Raw genomic sequence first — 23,935 nt, forward strand, 5'->3', positions numbered from 1 at the left:
TGCGACTTTGTGTCACAGTTTATATACTTTTAAAATTAAAGATAAATGAGGATACCGATGAATCCATTAGATACTTTAATACAAAATAAAAAAACACCAACACAACATCTATACAAGTACATATACAAGTAAAAAACACTGTAAACTTTGTAAATAACAATTGCGAGTCTATAAACAGAACATTCTACAGCAAGTCAGTTTCATCACTTCATACTTGGATTTTTTTCAAGTGTACATTTGTAGTCATTAGAAACCAGACAGGGGCTCCATCCACCAGAATTAAAATGCTTTCGACATGTTTATGAAAGTCCACTGAGTCGTTCACTCACGTCCCAGAGTTTCTTGGCCACTGCATCATCTTTGGCATTGGCAAAGACTTCCTCCACAGCACAGCAGGAGAAATAACGTCCACTCAGATGTTCGATTCCTTCCTGAACGGCACAATGGAGGGTCGTCTGGGCTCCGGTATTTGGATCCAGGAAAAGAAGTCTAGCCACTGGCTCAATAAACACCTTCTGCCAGAGACTCACATGGCGGGACAGCTCAGTCTTCACGACACCTGCACAGAGGTTGAAAGATGATTCAGTTACATGCTTTTGTGTAGCATCAAATGTGTAAGAAAAATGTAAGAGTAACTCAATAATAGTCAACAAATGTACTTAAATATTTAAACAAAACATGGTTTTTGTGATATTTAGTAAATTTGTGTTTGGTATGTATCATACAATAACAATCCTGCTTAATTGCTGGAGCATCTTACGGTTTCTACAGCTTCTCTTCGCAAGTGTGTAGCACACAAAAATTCCTTTTTGGTTCAAAAACGCATGTTGCAACATATATGCACTTTAAAGAGAATCAGCACTTTTAAGACCCCCAAACTTGTTTCGACATCTAAAATTTGTACACACCTTTAATCCCAAAACATAAATTGTGATTAACATCTTCAATAGAGAATACTTAAACAGAAATACAGCAACACAAACTGTTTAAATAGAAATGTCTCTGAACATTGCAGATGACGCCAGATTAGATTCCTGATACTGAACATTCACACAAAACACGTAACATGACGTTGTCCCATAAATGTGGTTTACCTGGATGAACACTGTAGCAAGTCACATTCGAACCCTTCAGCCTGTTGGCCAGCTCATGAGTGAATAAGACATTGCACAGTTTGCTGTTGCAGTATGCCTGGAAAAACTGCCAACTGTATCGTCCTGATCCGAGATCTTTAGTGGAAATAAGAGAATCAAAATCAATCTTGCCCCAGCGGTAAGCCATGGAGGCCACCGTGATGACTCGGGACGCAGGACTCTCCTTCAGACGGTCCAACAGAAGATGGGTGAGAAGAAAATGACCAAGATGGTTGACGCCAAACTCTATTCCAAAGCCATCCGTGGTTCTACCATCAGCCACCAGACCTACACATAAAAAGCCATGTATTATGTTAACAATAGAAACCATCACAGTAATTCTGGTTGGGATTATTGGTTTCTACCGTCTAATGCGATGGGTTTTGTTGGTGGGATGTTATCTGGAAAAAGGCCCACGACACACTACATAAAGGTATTTTGTAATGGTTTTGATGGATAATAACTGATGTTTTATCATTGTAATGGAAGCCATTGGAATTTGTTACGTTTTCGCAGGACAGTTCTTATAAAAAGCATAAGGTTTGGCTGACCTGCGTTATTGATGAGCAGATCCAGTCTGGACTCAGTCTTGAGAAAAGTCTCCGCAAAAGCTCGCACAGATTTTAGGCTCCCGAGATCAAGCTCCATATACACGATATCGTTGCTGCATGTGGCCTGAACAACAAACATCCTGTCAATAAACAGCCGATACTTTATATTATCAAACATACAGCGTGATAAAATGCTGCGTTCACCTTCTTAATATCGTTTATTGCGGCTTCGGCCTTCTGCTGGTTTCTACAAGCCAGTATCACTCTCATTCCACGGCCAGCCAGATCCATAGCCGTGGCCTTACCGATACCTGTATTTCCACCTAAAACAAATTAAATATAACATAAGCTATAAACAAACTGGTTCAACAATCAGCGATTTCTGAGGTTTGTTTATATCAAATAATAAATAGGAAAAGTCAGCGTGATAAACGCACGAGCGCCGGAACAGGTGTTGTGATTTTGACTTTTAAATAAAGTTTATTTAAATTCTCACCTGTAATTATAGCCGTTTTACCGGTCACATCGGCGGTGCCTTTACATTTAGATTTCTTAAACAGAGTCTCCACTAAAACGACATAAAGAGCTCCGATGAGAGCGACGGCGATGATTAGATGAAGCATGGCTGTGATCTGCTGCAAGAATGAAGAGTCCGCGAGCCCTTCTTATGCACTTCGTCTGATTCAGAGCCTGATAAACCGGTCGACGGTTTCTCCATCACGCCACGAGCTCTCACCGGACCGGTTTGCGCGTGCTCGAGCGAACAAAAGACCGCCAAGTGACGTTTTGTCTTTAGGTGTTTTTTTTAGTTCAGTACACTTTCCACGAATAGGACGCTAAATTGGTCACCATTCAAATGTGGCTAGCATTGCACTTAGAATTGCACCTACTTAGAGATTGAAAGTAACTATTTTTGTCAATTCAGCAAGTTATTTTATGATTGTAAGTGATGCATGTCAGGTTTCAGGTATCTTATAACTAATAAAACACAATATATTATACTAATAGTTAATATACAAAACGACTAAAGGTAGTAATAAAATAATATTGTAAGTGCTAGTGGCCCACGTAAAAAAACTGTAGCATACTATAGTTTATAATAGAGCATGAGAAATTACTAAACCTTACCTTAGTAAATATGCACAAAAGCATGCCACAGTATTGACTTTATCAATTCATTTATAAACGTAGTATTCTGCAGTTTACTATTCTAAAAAATTGTAGATATTAAACAGAATATTAATAATTAAATGTTGTTTTTTTACATGCATACACACAAGATGCAAAGCTGATTTGTGACATCACCAAATAATTACTCACTGCCAAACTATTTGAAGTCTTTGAACATTATTGAGCAATTCATTTAAAATGAATTGTTGGCATTCTTTGTGACAACCCAGAAGAAACGGAGTATGGTGTTCTTTCACCATAGTGATCTAATTCTTGGATAGGGAGAGGTGGCATTCAGCACAATAAAGACCTCACCTAGTGTTACGTCTATACTCTGGTATGACAACAACCTCATTTAATGTTGCAGTGGGAATCTACATATACAAACTACAGGAAATGTAATACTTAAACCCAGGGGTTTCAACAAGTTACATATCATATGAACACAATGTGCAAGACAAAAGAGCATTTCTCCTTCTTGAATTTTATTGAACAAAAAGTACTGCAGCATACTGTATGTAAAGGTTTTCAATATTACAATAGAAAGCACACTTACTTACTTTCACTTACAGGATGTCAGACTCACACAACCTTTATTAAACACTATAGAATAATTTTATTCAGTGCTTAAAACTATATATGAAGTTCATATTATGAACAAACAACAACAGTAAATAAACCCCTAGTGTGATCTTAGAAGCACAGAATTAACCAAAAATATTGATGTATTCATGTATTTCAGAAATTGCTAAATTAAGTGACCCTGCAAAACAAACTGAGAAAAAGAATTAGCTTGAACATAGCTTGATCTGAAGTTTTTGAAAGTTTCTGCATAAAATTTTAATGAATCTGACTCTGCATAGTCTGACATTCTGTTTGTATAAGTGGTTTTGAAAAAACTACCATTTGACTATTTGTAGACATTGCATTTGCCCTCAAATTCATCTTTAGAGAATACAAAGACACATTCACAATAACAAATAGCTGTGTGGGGAGGTTTTGCGGAAAGCCCTTATATGGAGATGCACAAATTTTAGTGCGTACCTGTTGTGACTCAAGAAAAACATTTCACAGATGAACTAAAGTACACAAAAAATTTTTGGAGGGGGGGCTTTTCTCCATAGGACAGTGGAGGCAGACAGGAACATGTGGGTAAGAGACGGGGTGTGGAATCGGGACATGACCAGGGTCGGACTCAAACTCGGGTCCCCGTGTGCCGAAAGCTCATGTATATGTGTCTGATCACTAAAAGTATGCAATTTGTGCACAATTATTAGTTAATGGGACCTAAAGTTTGTTTTTATTGAAGATGTACACAGGAAACTCTGAATAAATGCAATTCTATATAAATGGACATAAAGTGGCACACAGTAAGCCTATGCTAAACCGCAGAGCCTCTCGCTGACTTCCCAAAGTTTTTTGGCTGTGGCATCATCTCTGGCTTTAGCGGGAACCTTACCCACGGCACACTTCGAGAAGTAGCATCCGCTCAGGGGATCCAGACCCTCTTGAAGTGCGCAATGAAGAGACGTCTGAGCTCCAGAATCCACATCGGTAAAGAAGAGCAGCATAGCTGGGGTCATTACCAGCCGCCACAACAGGCTGCTGTTATTGTTGATGTCAGTTTTGATGGCTCCTGAAAAGAAAACAGCATTAGAAAAGTATGAGTCTTGAAACACAAAAACTAAATGTGCTTTATTAAATGTTTAGTGTAAATAACACAGGCTGACCTGGATGAAGACTGTAGCAGGTGACATTAGTGCCTTTGAGTCTCTTGGCCAGCTCGTGAGTGAAGAGGATATTGCAAAGCTTGCTGTGACTGTACAACTTCAACGAGGCAAAATCAGAATTTCCTAACCCAAGATCTTTATGAGTGTTGATGCAGTTAAAGTCAACCTTCCCCCACATATGAGCCAATGACGAGACAGTGACAACTCTGCTGGGGCCGCACTCTTTTAGACGATCCAATAGCAGCACAGTTAACAGGAAGTGACCGAGGTGGTTGACACCGAAGATCATTCCGAAGCCATCTTTAGTCTTGCCGCCCATTAAAAGTCCTACAAACACAATGAGACGGTTTTAAAAATGACTATTTATTAAAGAAAAAATGCTACAAAACATACTAGTAATTGTATCATGACATTGAAAAGAAAATATTCAGATACCTGCATTGTTGATGAGGATATCTAATCTGGATTCGTTCTTAAGAAAGTTCTCAGCGAATGACCTCACAGACTGCAGACTTGCCAGATCCAAGTGCATATACAACACCTCTTTGTTTCCTGTTTCCTATGTGCCCATCAAATCAAATGCATTTATCAAAACAGTAATTTCACAGAAATGCATTTACAAAGCATTTAAAAATACTAGACCGGACATTGCCTCAAGTACGATCGTTTTGTTAATAAGAGATTGCTAATATTTATATATAAGATACCAAATCTTTCAAATAATATATTTATTAACAGAGAATACATGTCGTTTTTTACAAACTTTCAAAAAGGATTGGGAGGGGGGCGGATTCGTCTGGTAACAGACATGCGCCTCCTAGTGTTGGAAACGGTTATTAGCGGCACATCGAATAGCAAAGACCCTCTAAGCAAAGTATCCGCACTCGGCGGTTTTTTGCAACACCTCCGGCCAGCTATTTCACTAATACAAGGACAAGTCATATCTGGTTAAATGGGGGGAAACCGATATCTCGAAAACTGCTGGCTAAGGTTACAGTAAAACAACATGATTTCGACCAATAATGAAACTTGTCAACAACTGTACCATGAGTTTTGTTTCTTAAATTGAAATTGCACAACTCGCTACTGTACAGAGCCCCTCCCCCATAGCAGTGTCACAACAAAGCTGTGTCCCAATTCGGGCGCTGAGTCCTTTTTTTTATTCACTTAACATAATATACAACAAGATGTACAATCTAAACATCACACATTAATGTATATACAATACATTTTCAATAATATGTACAACGATTAACAAAAAGCCAGAGAGCAAAGTCCATTATTCAAATATTTAGAAAAAATATTGTAAGTCTTCATTGCTTTTTTATTAAGTCCTTAGAAGGCTACATTTTAAGACCGATTGCGTCACAGCAGCGCGACTGTCCCGATTCAAAGGTTACTTCAAAAGGGCTCTCACTAACCTTGGTGTTTCGAGTCTGACGTCATCACCCAAACGTGTTTTTTCGTCAATTTTAACAATCATAGGTAGTTTAGATGGTTAGAGTAAGGTTAGGGTTAGGGTAAAGGTTTCGTAAGACTTGAAACACCAAAGATTTAGTGAGAGCCCTTCAAAAGCGACGTTATTTCCGCGGGGTTTTAAGGATAGAACGAATGCATCGTCGCGAACTGAACAGCATCAATCATTCATCAGGCACGATGTCAGCGAGCAGCGGCATAATAACATTTGGTTTTACAAACCATAAAGAATTTATCGACAGTGCGCTTAAAAGGAAACTTTTTGCAACAAAATTACCAATAATGAAAATAGAAGATATGCTGTCTCTTGCATCACAAAAATTCTCAATAGTTAAGTATGTGGTCTTGTAGTCATGATTTTTTTTCTGTCTCTGACTTGACTGTCTCAATTGGACTCGGTCTTGACTTTGACTCGAACCTCTTTGAACTTGGACTTGTCTTGAACTCGACAACGGTGGACTTGACTACAGCCCTATCAAAACTTGAGTTAAATAAAAGTATGTAATTCACAAAAACGGTCAATTTCAGTGTTTTATTTTATATATGATGTTGTTCGTTAACATTATTGGTGCGTTATGGGGTTTTAAATTTATAAGGTTGGTTAATTTAATATACTGTTGGGCTGTTTTAATCTACATAAACGTGTTATATTCACTCAAACAAAACATTTTTCTGACTCCGTATTTGTTTAAAAAAGTCAGAAACGTCTCTGCTGTGTCCTGCTGCTGTCGCCACTCAACACAAGTGGGGGTCTCTGCAGGTCGGGGAAATGAGCGTGTCGAAAGGTAGGGGGCGTGCCGAAAGGGTTTTCATTGGTCAAAGGTACTTTCTTCCCAACTTAGTTGACCAATCAACGTTAACCACACACTTAAGTCATTTCTTTTAAACAGGAAGATCGCAATAAGGTGTGTAATGCAAAGGTTTCAAATCGTGAATTTGTGATCATAAGCCCTTAAAAACTAAATAAAATTTTATCAGACAAGTCTGTGTTTTTGCTAAATTGCTTAGTAATAAATTACAGAAGGTAGGCCTAAGTAAATAGCTCTTACTCATCTAGAAGCAGCTTTAGTTATGTTTTATGAGTATTTCAGTTTTTTTCTGCATGTTTTCGTTTACATATACTAAATCATAGTTGTACTAAAACGGTAGAAATGCCTTTTACAGTATGACAAGTTGTTATTCTATCATGACACCAAGGAAAGTAAATTACTTTGAACTTATAAAACGCTAGTGCAGTTGTAAGTGTTATTATTTTAGAGACATTGTACCACCCTTTAAATAATAATTGTAATTCACATTTGATTGTGACACTTATCAGCTGTTCCTTAAATATCTGTTATTTCTAAATAGTTCAAATCCAGTATGTGCATCCCCTGTACCTTCATTTTACATTTACAATAAAACGCAATATGACATTAACACCTGCTTCTTTTCGTTTTCATTTTAAATATGGTTAAGGTAATGTGATTATTTTCATTTTTAATCAAATACAAAACACATTTTATTGTAAAGTATAAGAAGTACTTTTGCACAATAGGGAAAAAAACAATTCAGTCAAAAGTACACAGGCAGTGCTCCAAGACTACGTTTAACTAATAAATACATACAGCCAGGCTGTGTATAGTTATGAAACTCTGACTGACCTCAATCAAAATGATTAGTCTCGAAACTAATAGATTCATCAGACCAATGATTGCCCATTATGAAATGTAACCAGAACTAGGCTAATAATCATATTACCACTTAAGTGATATTAGAGGCAGCGGCCAATTTGAGGTGTATTTGCATCCATCAAGCTGTTCTTGGCGGCGCTAACAGCCCGGTGATCACGGAGAACTCGCACATTAGATTCGCGTCGAGGCCAATTTTAAAGGTAGGCACTAGTATCAACTGCAGATTATTGGTTTCATATTTAAAATCTTCGATAAAAAAACACCACAGTAAAAAAGTGGCTTTAGATGTAGGCCAATAGCGTTTAAGCTGATGTTGAACAGGCAGCTTTCGTGTCAAATTGAAAAGACCATTCGGTACGCCCCCTCCTTTCGGTACGCCCAGTTCTCCGACCTCAGATACACCTGTCTCACTCAACAGGAGCAGCAGGTGACGCAATTAGGAAATCCTCCGCGAGTCTCAGGCTAGGCCGTCTAATATCAGTTCGCTTCTTGGACCTTTGAGGCTGTGTGCGTTGAAGACAAAGTCCTCGTTTTAAAGTCCGCGACCTTAGAAGGTTGCCGTTGCAGCCCCCGAATTAGGACACAGCTACTTAATTCGGACAACACTATAAAATGGCGGACACCCAATATAGTGCACTATATAGGAGACAGGGGGCAAATTCAGAAACACAGTTTTAGTCTTTGGTTTTACCCTTTGGATGGCCGCGACCGCAGACTGGGCTTTGCTTTCATTCCTGCACGCTAATATCACCCGAGCTCCTCTCCTCGCCAAATCCAAGGCTGTGGCTTTGCCGATACCCGTGTTTGCTCCTAAAAACATGTGATTATTCAGATGATCACGAATGCATGTCCTCAGTTTGAGGTAATTTGCTATCTATTTAAGTAACTTGTGCGATGTGCAACACTTCTGTTGACGAGATCTGTGATTTGCTTAAAAACAACATTTTTATGAAACGAAGGCAGGAGGGCCGGTTTGACAAGAATAAACAAAAGCACTTACCCGTCACAATAACCGTTTTCCCGTGCAGTTTGGCTGTGCTTTTACATTTAGGTATTTTAAAAACCGTCACGCATAACAGCAGATAAACGGCGACGACTCCTCCGCAAATAAATAAAAGCATCGTATTAAAATGGATGGACCTCTAACGTTTTATCTACTTAAGAAAATCCTGACCGAAACACGAAAAAGCTCAAGCCAATGTAAACCCGCCCAAGTTCAACTGCTGTTTGATATTGATAAATATCGTGGGCGGATCGATCCTGAAGTATCGATACAGAGGTTGTATCGAAAAGGATCGATCCTAACATAAAAAATATCGATACTAATGTGTTTTTACTAGTGATTTTATTTATTTTCTAATGTAGCTAATAATTGTATAATATAGAAAACCTTTTCCCCATACACCTAGTTTTGCACACGTTGCTCCTCTCTGCGCTGCTGTGTTTTGTTGTCCGCCATCACGTGACACAACGGCGCCAAGCGCCTCCCCATTCATCGTAACGGCAGTGGCGCATCTTGTTAATATTAATATCTTTGAGCAGAGAAGAACGAAGGAGTATCGTGTGGAGTTATTTCACTTCCGTGAATAAAAACACTGCGATGTATGGCAGTAGAGCTTTGGGGGTAAAAAGCCAAAGATTGAGAGTTAAAGTACTTTATTATTTAAGCACTTTATTTACTTTGTTTTTCAAACAATTGTGTGCACTTTGTTCATAAATTCACTTAAAAAAGTGTAATGAAAGGGAGACAAGTTAATTTGTTCTATTAGTGTGTCTAAACACTGAACAAAAACGGAACAGAAGTTTTAAACTTTGTTCTTCAGTAATAATTTCGTGAACTTTGATTTTTTTAAAGCTAGAGAAGTAGTACTGGGATAGGGAGAAATTGTTTTGTTATATATTGTTTTTCTGTCCTGTCAATCTGTTATTATGACTATTTTCCAATAATTATTTGGTGCAAAGTTCATGTTTGCAAATTCTATAACAGTAAAAAATAAATATATTGATTTGGTTTAAAATATGTCCTGTTTTAACATGCACATGATTAATTAGCCTACAGGCACATTAAGAGCACAAATCACAAAATATTTTAGTGGTCATGAAAATGTATTCAGATTTAGCATATTAATGATGCATTCATCTGATAAATCATGACAATTCAGCTACAGGAAAGTTAATGTAAGTTCAAGTGAATGCTTCTAAAAGTAAAAAGTATTGGTATCGATATCGGCAATACTGGCCCTGCATTTACTTGGTATAGGATCGATACCAAATTTTACAGTATTGCCCACCACTACGTGCACGGTTGTGAAGAAACGCCTACGATTGTATATTACTCCCATGATTACTTCTGGTCCCTCCTTTAGTTTGAATCAAATAGATTTTTCACCCACCAGTTTAGTCATGATGCACTGACATTTATACTTGAAGAAAAGTGGAAGAACTACCCTAAATAGTAAAAAACAATGGCAATTCTTTACTTAAAACGTTTTAGAAGCGCTGTAAGTTTGAATGAACATGAACCAGGCAAGTGCATTTCTTAAGTATGTTATTTAAAATCTGTTTTGTATTTACATGGTTTGACACAAGAACCTGGTGAAAATTGTATTTACACGGCACATTAAACAAACATACAAATCTGAACATCAGCTCAATGACACACTTACAGAAATAATACAAACTGATGCACTTATGTCACGTGGTTCTCATGTTATTTACATGAATACATACACATATTTACACGTGTGACTTTGCATGAGCTAAAGAAACACCAGGTATGACTATACTCAAGATAGAGTACATAAATAAAAGCTTCAGTTTCATGGAAAAAATTGCATGTTCATATAAAAAACTATCGTGTCTGGCACAAAATAGAATTCTTTACACATGAAAACGGCTCTGGTTCTGCGGGCATAGATAGTGATGATAGTCTCCCTTTAAAAATGCAAGATACAATAATTGAAATAAACACAAAATCTATGTGCAACCTGCCAAAAGAGTAGAAGAAATTATATATACAGTTATATATAAAAAACGTAATTTCGTGCAAGTGTATAAACAATTAAATAATTAGCACACCGTTTACATCATGTACAGGTTGCGGCAGAGGCTGGTAGGTGCTTTAGGGGTTTAAGCTACAAGCTTGTGTTGGAGTGGAGGAGTGGCTTTGCTCAGCTGCTCCCCCTGTTGGACAGGTGTGGGACCGAGGCTGCAGGTGGTGATTTCCGCTTTGGGCAGATTGTTGGCAAACTCTGTGATGCTGAAGACAAACTGCAAGCAGCCCATTTTGATGTGGCTTCCGTGATGGAGGAGCGCAGTACCTTCCCATCCGGCACTGCTACCTCCAATCAAACTGGAGCCACTGTTTTTACAGTTACATGGAGGAATGGGAGCATCATGGGACTGGCACCTCATAACTCCGCCCTCTGCCGCAGAGGTCACGCTCATCTCAGAGTCTTCCTGCTCTTTTTTTCGGCAGCGGCCTGCAAACACACGTGCATTAATGACCATATTATAATGTAACTGTGGTGCACAGTATGCACTGACTATTGCCTACTATTCTGTATATTCATGATCTTTGATTTACAATTAGTTAAAAACAAAACTTACGAATGATGTTCTGTACTTTGGCCAGCAGACTGCTGGATGGGTTTTGGCTCGTCTTCTCAGAGAAGTCACAGGAATATAATACATTGTTGACAGTCGTCCCGTGTTCGCTGTAGTTCAGCAATTCATACTGCTTCGTATTCTAAAAGAGAAATACAATTTGAATCACTCAGAAATAATTACGCCCTTATTTTCTATCAGTTTAATGTTAAACATATACCTCATCATAAAAAATACAGGCATGTTTCCCTGAAACATAGTTACAATGACCGTAGTTTGTAAGGCACACGTCCATATCAGCACCTGTGGAGAGAAAAGCAAACACTGTGAAGTTGAAGCATCTCCTGCAGCACTGAAGTGTGTCAAAGAATAATTCTCACCTGTCCCGATGTACAGACTCCTGTAGCACATTTTGACAGCTGCTCCCTTTCCTGAAACTGAGCAAAATGAAGCTCTCGCCTGCACCTCCTTGTTTTGTGCTAAACACAAAAACATTCAAACATTTTTTGGTCAATCTGACGGAATTCAAATGATAAAACAAATACACTGTATCTGAACCACACAGCTAACTTTATACATGTATAGCAACCTTAGAATTATTTCAAGACAATGTACAGAGTAGAAAAGCAGTTGTAAGCAAGACTGGTGGCTTCATACCTTCACTGTGTTTTTTATGAGCGTGTGACACAGACAGCGTAGAATTACTCTGAACGGGAGAGGATTTGGAATCAAAGAGTTGCTGAATCCGCTGCCAGGCCAAGAGCTTTATAAACCTCTCATCCAAAGAGCCGAGTTCTACTTCTGCAACAAAATAATCAGAATGCTGCAGCCGAGAGACTTGACAGAATCTGAATGGTCAAACAGAAATGATTTCTCTTAAACACACACCTCCGCTGCCCTGCATGGTGTTTTTTATCCAGCTTGACAGCTCTGACAAGTTAGGGAGTTCTGTGCAAGAAAACACTTCCCTATCTCCTGCTATTGCAGAATTGAAACCAGTCTTTCCATCTGAGGAAAGACAACAGCGTTTCAGTATTTCTTTACATTTAGTGGGAGGTGAATCAAACAAAAATGACACAGGTACATCCTTACCACAAGATGAAGATTTCTGGTGGCCAGACCCAGTGTCTGCGGTCGTTTTCGGTGGCTTTACATCATGTGCTTTTGTACTTACAAAAGAAGCTGTGAGTTTTTCTAATGAGGGGGTGTCCGAGGGCGCCGGAGTTTTCTTGTGGTCACATGGTGGAGTGGTGGGCTCAGATTTGACAAGGTCTTTTGCTTTACAGGATTTTAAAATGGAAACCTCCGACCTAATAGAAGCATTGGAGCTGGCGTGGTTGGGTGGAACAGAGGTGGTTTTATCTGAGGTTCTAACAGGATCTTGCATCCCATTGGGCTTGACCAAACTGTCTACAGGGCCATTGGTTGTCCGACAGTTCTGACACAGTCCGTCAGTACATGAGCTACAAACTGCTTTGGGCCCGAGGTTTTGCGTGCTCTGACAAGAGTCTCTGTCATTAGTCTTTTCCATCTGTTCCGAATCCCAGGGAGATGTTTGCTTGTTCCATAAATGTCTCATGATGCTGCACTGCAGCGAGATGACGTCTGTGAGCCACTGCACCAAAGCATTAAAAATAATCCATCAACTTCACATACAGCAATCAGACAAAAAGTTGAGAAATAATACTAAATCCGAAAACATTGACGCACCTGACGCTGTTCGTCTTCACTGGCTACGTGTTGTGGGACGACAGTGTCTGGAATACCAGTACAGATAATTTCCCCATCACGAATCCCTGTGGTTGTCATCAAGACGGGTGGGTTCTGGTACTGTGACTTTATAGCATCCGGAACCTAAAAAAAGTCAGCAGAAAATCTAAATGAGCATTCACTGCTGCTCATCACTGATGTTATACGGAACATTTATATAAGAACATATATGACCTTCAGAGTCCTCCTGCTTTGAGCGTGACCCGGCCGTGGAATCGGTGGGTGTTGGCGATGTACCCGTTGCAGAAAGTCGAGCTTCACTGCATGCTGGGATATACAGTCCTGAAACTGGTCAAAGAGCTGGCAGCGGTTGCTAAGGGTCAGACTCCTCTGGTTCAGCTGTGAGGAAGAGAAACGCAGAATGAATGAGGTGCGTGCTTGTGTGAAAATGTCAGTTCAGACTATTTGTTGTGTATAAATATTACAACCTAAGTTTGAAAGATCACTATACAGAACAGCTATGCAAAGTTTCCTTACTACCAGGTGCTGGATGTGGTTGGGACACATCCACCTGCCTGTAGGGTAGGCAGTGAGAGGCGGGTCCAAACAGTCCATGTGGAACAAGAGGGGGCAATAATCACACTGGACCAATGGAGCCAATCTGCAGCTCCTGGGAAAAAGAGAAAATGAATGTATACTGTTCGTTTTTACACAACATTTTGCTTTGTACATTTTGTACACATTTTCTCTAAATGAAATCACTATTAACATCTGACCTAAAGCTTTAAGACTGTGGATGCACATTCTGTAAACCAACCACTGACCATTACTATTTGACTGTTACAATATTTATGATGTATTAAATTTTTTTTTCTTCTTATTTTTAAGGTCGAACCACAAGAATGAATAGTCAGTATATTAAGTTTGAGCTTAGTTTGTACCTGTTGCATGTGTGGCACACTTTTACTGGCAGTGGAACCAGTCCATAATGGTCCAGCTCATGCTGCGGCCGTTTCACGTTTCTTCCCGATAACTCATCTTTCCGTCTTCTTTTGCTGGTGCCTGAAAAAAACACATGCAGGCCATCACACAATCACTGACGATCAGCTTCCATTTTCCCCAGTCAAATCAGCCTCTCCTATACCTGGAAGTGCAGTTGTGCAGGTGAGGTCATTGGGAAGCTGGAACTGCGTGGGGTTCCTCTGCATGGCAGCTGCGATTAGGAGGTCAAAAGGTCTCTTGAGGGTAACTGGCGTATTCGAGAGTTCTGGATCAGAACCCTGAGCCTCGTCATCCACATCCAGCAGGTCTTCCTCCATGTCGTTCTGCTCGGACGATGTGGGCGTGTCAGTGGAAGAAGTGTTGGAGTTGGGAGTCACGGGTCGACTGCTTGGTCTTTCTAGGAGTCGAACCTGAGCGACGGTGGCCCGTAATCCAGCGCCGCCCGAACCCAAGGTGGGGTCTAGACGCAGCGTCCCACAGTCTGGCTCTGGAGACGGCGACTGCTTCGACAATTGAAGTTCTAAAATACCATTTATCTGCTCCTTCTTTTGTTCCCTTTTCTGTAGAAAGAAGTCCAATTCAAAACGTGAGCATTAAAATAAAAACCTTTGTGCAATCTAGAACAATCAAAATAGTTGTTACATAAATACACCAACCTTCTTGCGAACAGTGCAGCGATGACACATCCAGTCACCAGGGGGCAGCATTTCTCTGCTCAATGGCGGGTTACTGAGGAAACGTAAACAAAGTCAGAGGTTACAGGCTTCGGCTTACACAGTGGCAAGAAAAGCAATTGAATGTAACAAGAAGTGAACACACGAGTAGATAAACAGCAGACAGGCTTTATATTCCAAATTATGAGTGAGAAACATGACTTTCTATGTGACAGCTTCCAAAGTTAGGCCTATTTCAGCAAGTAGTAAAACAGATTTTTTCAAAGGAAGTGGCTCTTTAACTGTTTCAAAGGGTAAATCAATACTCCACCCTATAAGAAAGGCATCTTTGTTTTCTAATGCACTATAGTATGCACACATGCTCTATGCACAAAGCACTTTTGCTCTTCCCATCTCCTCATTGCTTCAAAAGAAAAGCGATGCGAGGGTAGCAAAATCTGATCAACAGAACACAGGCTGTCATATTCTCTATAACTAAACATCATAATTAAACAAAGAAAATTGTTCCTACAGTTTAATCAATGTAACTTTCCCCACAATGCAATATTCCCCAAATCGTCCAAACAGACCACAAACATGTTAGTCACTGAAAAAACATGCTAGTCATTGTAGTTAGTTTTTTAAATCAGGCCAATCCAAGAACCGATTATCGTGAGACTCTACAAACCCAATGACCGCACAGCATCAGCTGCATGCCTTTACCCTCAAACACACATGGAATCATTTCAGCTCCCAAACACAGAGCAGAATAAACAATGAGGAAATATGTATGGATGAAACTTCAACACAAAATTCAAGTTCGGATGAAGCCGTTCCGAATGACAAAATGATTACGGTCCACATTAGGGCTGTCACAGCATCAGATTTTTCACTTCGAAGTTATCAGGGCCAAACAATATTATCACAGTATCTATGTAAATGTTTGTTTAAAATGAACAAATAATTATATCAGTTAAAATTCACCTATAATTTTGTGTTGGCCAACAAATAACATAAAAGTTTGCAACCACTGTGGTCTTAAAGGAAAAGTTTATCTCAAAATCAAAATTGTGTTATTTTTCACTCACCCACATGACATTCGACATGTTTTAAGACCTCCCAGCATCTTCGGAACACAAATAACGATATTTTAAGAGACATCCGAGTGATTTCCAGGCCTCCTCATAGACATCATGGTTATAGTTGTTGTCAAGGTCCAGAAAAGTACTAAAGACGTCGTTAAATGGGTCCATCCGCTCACAGTGACTTTTGAAGCGACGACTTTAATCAATATATTCTCCTCTGTCTTTTCAGTCTATGGTGTGCGTTCACGAGAGCACTTCGACGCATGCGCATTCAGTTTGCACGTTTGTGCAAAAAAGTGCAAGTCTTCCTCAATATCGAAATCATCAGACATCTCTCGTGAACGCGCACCATAGACTGACAAGACAGAGGAGAATATATCGATTCAAGTCGTTATTTTGGTTTGCTTTTCGCACATAAAGTATTGTCGTCGCTTCAAAAAAATTCAATTGAGCCACTATGAGCGGACGACCAATTAACGACGTCTTTAGTACTTTTCTGGACCTTGACACCAACTATAACCATGACGAGGCCTGGAAATCTCTCGAATGTCACCTAAAATATCTTTATTTGTGTTCCGAAGACGCCGGGAGGTCTTAAAACACGTTGAACATGCAAATAAAAATTAACACAATTTTGATTTTGGGATGAACTTTTCCTTTAAGGTAAAACTTTAAATGGGGGCTGTTTACGATATTATCATAAGTGTATAATTACCACAATATCGATAATCATGGGTTTTAGTAGGATAGTTATTGTCCATAGTGGTATATTGTGACGCCCCACGAGATACTCTTTTAAGGGTCCAGCACGCTATGTTTATTTATCAGCTCCTATCCAGAGCTAAACCCTTCTCCATTATCATTTCCATTTATGCAACTGGCAGACGCTTTTAGCCAATCAGTTTGCTGGTCTTTGGGATCAAAACCTTAAACCTTTGTTATGCTCAAACAATGCACTATCCCTTGTGGTACAGCAAACCTACAGGAACTCATTCAAGAAACACGCACCAGCCTGCCATAAGCATCACCCACAAACCAACATAACATCACACACACCAGCACTGCAGATGGAAAGCAGCGGGGCAGTGGTCGCAGCACAGGAGGTCTCCTCCTTCCCTGCAGCTGTCGCAGGTGTCGTGATTGGTGGCCCTGCCGGCTCTCCTGGTGCTCCTGTCCGGTTTCCTGCTCCGCTTTTCTCCATCCTCAGATTTGGGCGGTGCCAGAAGAGTCTGGATTTGCTGCGGGAGATTCAGAAAGTCATTAGTGAACATCTGCACGCGCATGGCATCATCACATCAACCGCGCTCTCGAGCCATTGTTGGGCCCTGGGCGCGCGCCGCACGTTACAACGGAAATTCCGGTTTGGGTTCACAGTGATATGACAGCCGATGTGAGGGGCATCTATGGGTGATATTACGGAGCGATAGCAAGCTAACGGTTACAAAGCGTTTTATGTTAACCGTTAAACCAGTTGATATAAGCACTTGAGGAAAGAAATAATCGAGTGTTTATGTGTGTTTCTTACCTCCATCAGCCCGCCGGAGGTATCCAGATCGTATATGATCGTCGGGGTCTCCATTTTACCCCACATCAACACCGGCCCGGCGATTCGGTTCCGACTCTTTCGGTCGTTCCACACCGTCTTACGTTTCCGGGGCCTTTTAGACTCCTGTCAGACGAGCAGAGTCTCAAATAATCGCCTCAGAATTCCCGCCGTGCGTCTCGTCGCTCCGCGCGGGCTCTCCGTTAATCGAGCAGGCGCGGAGAGGCCTCTATCTCCGGTGCTGAGCGAGACTCCGGCCCGTTACGAGACAGAATAATAAAAACACGTAATGGTTCATCGAACCCATGATGTGAGAACGTCAAGCATCAAGCGAAACAAAGAACGACTCCTCCAAAGAGCTGGCAGCAGCAGAAAAGCACCGTTTTCTCCTGGTGAAAGAGCGGATTTAACGGAGGAGCGTCTCTGTTGTGATGAAGAAACGCTCGCGCTAACTGACGCACGAAGCTGTGTGCGCATGCGCTGCTCAGTCAGAAGAGTTTGGACTCTGAATTGATTCATTTGGACAGTTCGTTTCAGTGAACCGGTATGATTCAAAAGAATCGGTTGACAAATAACACTTATTTTTGTAGAAAAATAGTTAAGCATAGCATTAATGTATTACTTTTTTTTTATTTCGTTTTTTTTTAACATTTACGTTACAAAGGTAAACCCTACAGATGTGAGAGTTTTGATCCGAACGAATCATTAAAAAGAGCCGATTCAAAATAACGATTCATTCGCGAGGCAGACGTCACTACTCGACCAGTCAGCAGCGGAGCCATCTTGCGTATTTCTCCGTTTTAAATCTTTTCTGTCAGCAGGTTCGATGTTTTCTGGACGCTTGTGATGTCCCGTTTTTATGAAATTAAGGCACATGTTTAACAAGTCAACCGGCGATGGTTGAAAACAGAGGTGGTTGTCCAGTTTGTTTACACGTTCGAGCTTCTTTGTGTTGAGGTGTTTTCTAGCTTCTGATTGGCTCGTGTCGTGACGGTGGGATATGAACCAATACGCGAAAGGCAGGAAATCGAGCAAAATTTGAAGCAGATGCATGCATCCAATTCTTAAAACTTTTGTGTTTATCATTCATTTTTTTGCTGGACTAGTTACAAAATATATTCTTAAAACCATTAGAGGTCATAGGCAAGATTCATTCATTCATGTCCATTGTTTATCTTAATTTCTTTATATCAAGTATTTTTTACTCTATTATTCCAACCTGACAATGCGATTTATGCCCGGTTTCACAAACAAGGCTTAAGACTAGTCCCAGACTAAAATGAAAGTTTGAGTTGTCTTAACTGAAATTAACGTGCAGTGACATACCTTAAAATATACCATTGCCATTGCTTTGCCTCAAGCAAACCAGTAATGTTTTTTACTGAGGGATTTTTATAAAAGCGACTTAAATATCCAACTAGGAGCAGAATGTAAAAAAGATCACATGGACTGGTATAATGATGGCTGCATTAAAAATTGTATGATAAACACACACCAGAAATCTTGTAATTTGAAAGTTTATTTACAAAGATTTCTGCAAGAAGTCCCCATGCAGTTACAATCATCAGTGCTAGTGTGTTATCCTCCAACGGCTTTATCACCATCCTGAACCTCCAGCCACACCCCCTCCAGAGTCCCAAGGGTTTTGCTGCATGTGGATAAAAACAGGTTTCACCTTCGTTGTCCCCCAATGTGAAACAAAGAACCCAGCACACTCTGATAATGTCCAACCTCAAAGTGTGAGCCTTGGGCTTTTTTACCAAACAAGTAAAAGGTACAGAACAGGGCTCAGTCTCCGATGTGCTACAGAAATAACATACTGTCCATTATCTTTTTTGTGCTGGCAAAAGTCATCTAGAGAAACAATACAGGAGCCAGCAGAAAAAGGGAACGTAGAGATATTATCATCGAGGAGAGGTGTCAAGTGACAGATGAATTCTACATACACACCTCGTTTTGCCTTGAATCCTGAAAGATAAACAAATGATTACATGACCGTCCAGTTATGTACAGTGTACAGTTGGCTGTCAGAACAGTGTAAATACTTATACAAATAAAATGATTAGGGTGAAATAATACAAAGCTTTCTACTTCATATTCATTAACATCAATATAAAAAACTGCAGTTTATTATAATTTGAATAAAAACGAACAACATTATAATGAAAATATGCCTACACAAAATGAGTTTCAATGAGAAAATTATGTTGATTCCAAATGGAATTTGACATTTAGAAAATAATAATCAGGTGAGAGAAAGAATCCTGAAGATATAAATCTAGTCTCATTATTTAAGGAGGATCTCCAGCCTTGGTAAAGCGTATGTTGAGAAATATACAGCATCTGCTTTACAGATTTTATTTTACTGCAAATGGATGTTTACAATGCAGTATTTTGTAGTTTATTTGAAAAAAAAATGTAAAACCTCCAAAACAAAGGAACCACATTAACCAATGAAAGGACATTTGAATAAATATTTTATAAATAGTTCTCCTCATTAGTTTGTTATGATATAACACTAAAACTATGATCACATGTTATCAGATAATTCACAGGACAGCAACAAAGACCAGACTAAACTTAGCTTTTTTCTGTATATTCTGTTTAGCCATCTAACTGTTTAAAATGTTGTTCTTTGGTTTCTCACAATTTGTTCCACAGAGAGGAGAATCATGATGGTAAATGATAGAATGGTAGGGCAGTGTGACAGAATGGCTCCCTCTGCTGGTGAATGACAGAATGGCATGCAGGGCTGATCAGGACAGGACGATGGTGTTGTGTGACCCCACATCTCTCAGGTTCATGTCGTCCATACTTACTCCTGTCTCATAAACTGGGTTGTCAAATGCAGATTCTTCAGTCATGTTGTCATACGGTGGAGATGAAGACCCAGGGAGTTGAAGGGTCTTGCTTTGAGTTCTAGAGACAAAGACAACCTCATTACCAAAAACAAGCAAAATATCTAACAACTCTGTTCTTCGAAACCTAAATTGGAACATACATTGAGACGCAGAAGAAAACGCCCAGGAGAAGTATTAGCACCACAGCTACAGGAATCAGAACCTCGATGGCAATGTTGACACCCTCCACCCCAAATTCTGCTCCAGCGGCTATAGAGTGAAAATTACACCAAAGGCTTTAAATGAGATACACTTAATTTGAGAGATTAAAGGATGTGATATATTTTTAAATCTACGGATAGTACTACATATGAAAATGAAAACTGTTACCATTTAGTTTGTATTCATCTGTGTTTCCAGACGATGCTGCAAAACGGCAATAACAAGAAGCAATAAAAATAAAAGGTTAGGAACACATTAGCATTTACAAAGAGGGTGTTAAATCTCCTTCAAGATTCACTTTCAATAATGGGAATTATTAAGGATGACCTGAGGATTTTAAGAGTGCACTTTATACCTCTGCACATAGGGGGCGAACTGCTCCATTGAGAGGGATGTCCAGGGAGGCAGTGAATTGTGGATTCACCCTGAAGCTCGTAGCCGTTACGGCAGGTGAAACTCAGATTCTCTCCTGCCTGGAAGAAAGCTTTCTCTGTGCTCTGGATAGCCGTGGAGGGGGCGCCCGGGATACTGCAGGGTTCATATCGCTCAGCTAGAAAAAAACAGAGATCTCATTCTGTTCAACATCCAAACACAAACCACAACACATGTATCCTCAAAGTCCACTAGGTGGCAGTAAAATATAAAAACTGAAGTTGGAAAAACAAAGTTTAGGTTGTTTTAGCTTCTGAGCTGGATCAGACTTTGTGCAACCACATAGCATTGTCTAAGACAGCACTAACAGTGTGTATGCCACGTTATATTCACGTACGAACACATTTGGGCAGTCTTTCACTCCACTTGGGGTCAGCTGTATTTCGGCTGTAGCAGGTGAGAACTCCAGGGCCAGAAAGTGAGTAACCTTTATTACAGATATATTCCACCGAAGACCCCACTGCGAAACGAGAGCCGCTCACCAGCCTGCGACCGTTCGCCACCAGCCTTGGATCCTCACATGACATAACTGAGCAAACATCATGAACAAAAACTTATCACAAAACTCATAAACTAGGCCTACCCAACACTGTAAAACATTTAGAAAGAACGCAAGACCCAATAAACTCCTTATAAGAGCCCAAGAGGCTTACATTTATGTGACAAAATGAGATGTTTTTTTAGTATGTTATCATGTTTTTATTGTGTTAGTTAGCTGTATTTTGTTTAAGTTATTATGGCTTAAATCAAAGCAAACCAAACCAACCCAACCCAACCACAGTTTGATTGATATTAAATGCACAACAAAAAAACATGATTATGAGAATTAAATATATAATGTAAGATTATTTAAACCATTAAGGCATGTTTGCAAGCATGTCATAATATTGATGCAAAGTGTATGATGCTAAGTGTATGTATTTTAGCATCTATTCTAATAGTGAGCTGTTATTACCGCATTTCACCAGTAGGTGGCATCTAAACCGCCTTTAATTTTATGCAGCAATTAAAATCACATCAGTAAGATTTTCCCAGTGTGAATGAGGCACTAATGATCTGGCATGACCTTTAAATGTATTGTTAGCTCTCACTTTTCTCACAGAAGGGTACGTCTCCACTCCATGTTAGATCCCACTGGCACATCAGGATCTCTGAGCCCTGCAGATGGAACCCTGGGTAACACTGGTAGGTGATCACGGTACCGTGGGTCAGGTCGGGATGAGACGTGCTCTTCCAGCCATTGGGAATTTCGGGAAGCTCTGTGCAGGTGTCGTTACGTGGCACTTCTAATATTCGGGTAATGGGGAGAGAACAATATGCAAAAATGATTTGAGCACATTTTTCAGCTCTGCATCTAAATAAAGCTGCTGTGAGACAACAGTTATCCATCAGAGTCTGTGCCAGTGATGGGCACTGCCAAGCAGGTTGATATCTCCATTACATTGGGGGCTCATCACCATTTTCAGACATGATTCATTTAGGAAAATACAAGCACTGGCTAAACAGACATGTCAATCACGGTTTTCACAAGAAGTGTCTTTATAGTGTTACCTACCATAGAAATGCACCACGAAGCCATTGTTGTATCCGTAGATGTTAGAAGCCGGATCAGACTGAAACTGGATGGTCACATCGGCTGTAGAGGTGTAGAGTCTGAATCGAGGAAGGAAACCGCTGTACTGACCCAAGATGTTGGCCGTCAGGTCATCCCCGTCATAAAAGGAGAGCAGGTCGTTCCTTCCCAGACGAAGACTAATAGAAACACACATGTATGTACATTATTAAACACGCTGTGTTTATACTTGTACCCCTGGTGGCTGAGCTTTTTAAGACTTGGCGTTAACAGTATTTGTGCTCTCTAAAGCTTTGCCGCTCCTGTTCTTATTCACTTAGAAATATGCATTTATACAGTGACTTACAAGGTAAACAGTTTTCTCAGTTGTGGTCCTTGGGAATCAAACCCATTATCTTAGCGTTCCAAAGAAAGGAAAGAAATCATTCTGGTTTGGACTGAACATTCATTTTTGGGTGAACTATCCCTTTAATTAAGAGGAATGAGGCATTTCTAACAGAAGGAGGCATCATGTGACCAGTCGCATTCTCTCCAGATGGTTTGTCGATGTCATTTTGCAATTCATCTTCATTTCCAAACAAACATGACTAATGCAATGGAAAAACAAATTATGCAGTCTTCACACCGAGAATCAATCATGTTTTGCATTCTGTCATGCTAAATGGCAATAAAGGACAACGTTTAGATTCGCTCATCTATCGGGGGCCTGCGTTTAGCCGGTGGCAGAAATCCTGATGGTAAAGATAAGCCTGATTCTCTCAAGGAATGAAGAGGGAATCAAACCGTGTGAGTTAAACAAGAAAGATGATCAACATTTGAGATGGCCAGGTGCTTTTTCACTCAAAGGGCAGTGTATAAAATTTAGCGGCATCTAGTGATGAAGTTGCGAATTGCAACCAACGGCTCACTCCACCCTCCCTTTGAAAGCTCTACGGTGGCTCTCACAGGACTAAGATGTCATCACGTTTTTGCTTCTTTGCTGAAGGAGATAACGTATTTACGAAATGCTCTCTGTAGAGCAGTTTGTCCATTTAGGGCAACATGGCGAATTCAATGCAAGGGGACACGCGGTATATGTAGATAGAAATAGCTCATTCTAATGTAATAAAAACATAACGCTTCATTATGTCAGGTCTTTATACACCTCTGAAGACGTAGTTATGCATTTCTGTCAATAGATCCTCCAAAAAATGACACACTGGACCTATAACAATGAAGCTGAAGGACACCACTGTTAGGTGTGTTAGAAGATGCTGTTGTGTTGAAGCCAGTACCTCTGTGCTAATGATGCATGCTGGGACATAGAGGCTTTAGGAAGCTTAGGGAAAGCTTAATGACTGGTAGACCATAGAGTTACATGTCTGGATTTAACTTTTAGAGGGGATTGAATGTCTAAACAATACAAATATGCTGTTTTTTCTTTTCTTTTCAATACTTCAAAGAAAAACATTAACTTCCATTATATGGACACAAACCACTGAGACATTTCTCAAAATATCTTTTGTGATCCACTGAAGAAAGAGGAGTCATATACAG

At 39.9% G+C, this 23,935-nt stretch overlaps 4 protein-coding genes across 8 annotated transcripts in view; all 4 read right to left on the bottom strand.

Moving 5' to 3' along the window:
- Nucleotides 1-62: 62 nt before the first annotated feature.
- dhrs13a.2 (dehydrogenase/reductase (SDR family) member 13a, tandem duplicate 2) lies at nucleotides 63-2,348 on the bottom strand. The gene is made up of 5 exons (XM_057321664.1): nucleotides 2,181-2,348; nucleotides 1,889-2,007; nucleotides 1,685-1,808; nucleotides 1,095-1,421; nucleotides 63-559 (listed from the first exon to the last, which is right to left on the bottom strand). The coding sequence occupies exons 1-5, from the start codon at nucleotides 2,305-2,307 to the stop codon at nucleotides 300-302; spliced, it is 957 nt and encodes a 318-aa protein (XP_057177647.1). The 5' UTR covers nucleotides 2,308-2,348; the 3' UTR covers nucleotides 63-299.
- Nucleotides 2,349-3,318: 970 nt separating this feature from the next.
- dhrs13a.1 (dehydrogenase/reductase (SDR family) member 13a, tandem duplicate 1) lies at nucleotides 3,319-9,244 on the bottom strand. Of its 2 annotated transcripts, none has more exons than XM_057320530.1 (5): nucleotides 9,124-9,244; nucleotides 8,425-8,543; nucleotides 5,020-5,143; nucleotides 4,585-4,911; nucleotides 3,319-4,490 (listed from the first exon to the last, which is right to left on the bottom strand). In XM_057320530.1, the coding sequence occupies exons 1-5, from the start codon at nucleotides 9,227-9,229 to the stop codon at nucleotides 4,231-4,233; spliced, it is 936 nt and encodes a 311-aa protein (XP_057176513.1). In that variant the 5' UTR covers nucleotides 9,230-9,244; the 3' UTR covers nucleotides 3,319-4,230. The 2 variants fall into 2 exon arrangements, with proteins under 2 accessions (XP_057176513.1, XP_057176512.1); XM_057320529.1 differs by lacking the exon at nucleotides 9,124-9,244 and adding an exon at nucleotides 8,734-9,117.
- A 1,024-nt stretch (nucleotides 9,245-10,268) lies between these two features.
- On the bottom strand, nucleotides 10,269-18,306 carry phf12a (PHD finger protein 12a). Of its 3 annotated transcripts, XM_057320528.1 has the most exons (15): nucleotides 17,315-18,302; nucleotides 16,846-17,027; nucleotides 14,708-14,780; nucleotides 14,194-14,611; nucleotides 13,991-14,111; nucleotides 13,587-13,719; nucleotides 13,284-13,448; nucleotides 13,050-13,193; nucleotides 12,432-12,954; nucleotides 12,228-12,347; nucleotides 11,997-12,140; nucleotides 11,720-11,818; nucleotides 11,560-11,642; nucleotides 11,343-11,481; nucleotides 10,269-11,215 (listed from the first exon to the last, which is right to left on the bottom strand). In XM_057320528.1, the coding sequence occupies exons 1-15, from the start codon at nucleotides 17,378-17,380 to the stop codon at nucleotides 10,863-10,865; spliced, it is 2,763 nt and encodes a 920-aa protein (XP_057176511.1). In that variant the 5' UTR covers nucleotides 17,381-18,302; the 3' UTR covers nucleotides 10,269-10,862. The 3 variants fall into 3 exon arrangements, with proteins under 3 accessions (XP_057176511.1, XP_057176510.1, XP_057176508.1); XM_057320527.1 differs by having other exon boundaries at nucleotides 12,228-12,954; nucleotides 13,590-13,719; nucleotides 17,315-18,306; XM_057320525.1 differs by having other exon boundaries at nucleotides 12,228-12,954; nucleotides 17,315-18,304.
- Nucleotides 18,307-18,814: 508 nt separating this feature from the next.
- sez6a (seizure related 6 homolog a) overlaps nucleotides 18,815-23,935 on the bottom strand; it is a 32,285-nt gene continuing 27,164 nt past the window's right edge. Inside the window, exons 10-18 of one of the 2 annotated variants that reach the window (XM_057320523.1) lie at nucleotides 22,382-22,578; nucleotides 21,918-22,112; nucleotides 21,164-21,355; nucleotides 20,750-20,944; nucleotides 20,563-20,598; nucleotides 20,334-20,442; nucleotides 20,152-20,251; nucleotides 19,283-19,300; nucleotides 18,815-18,980 (exon numbers count right to left, since the gene is read on the bottom strand). In XM_057320523.1, the coding sequence (XP_057176506.1) occupies nucleotides 18,930-18,980; nucleotides 19,283-19,300; nucleotides 20,152-20,251; nucleotides 20,334-20,442; nucleotides 20,563-20,598; nucleotides 20,750-20,944; nucleotides 21,164-21,355; nucleotides 21,918-22,112; nucleotides 22,382-22,578 (1,093 nt within the window). In that variant the 3' untranslated portion in view covers nucleotides 18,815-18,929. The other variant, XM_057320524.1, reaches the window with a different exon arrangement.

This window comes from Triplophysa rosa, linkage group LG22 (genome assembly GCF_024868665.1).
Source record: "Triplophysa rosa linkage group LG22, Trosa_1v2, whole genome shotgun sequence".
Classification (NCBI taxonomy): domain Eukaryota; kingdom Metazoa; phylum Chordata; class Actinopteri; order Cypriniformes; family Nemacheilidae; genus Triplophysa; species Triplophysa rosa.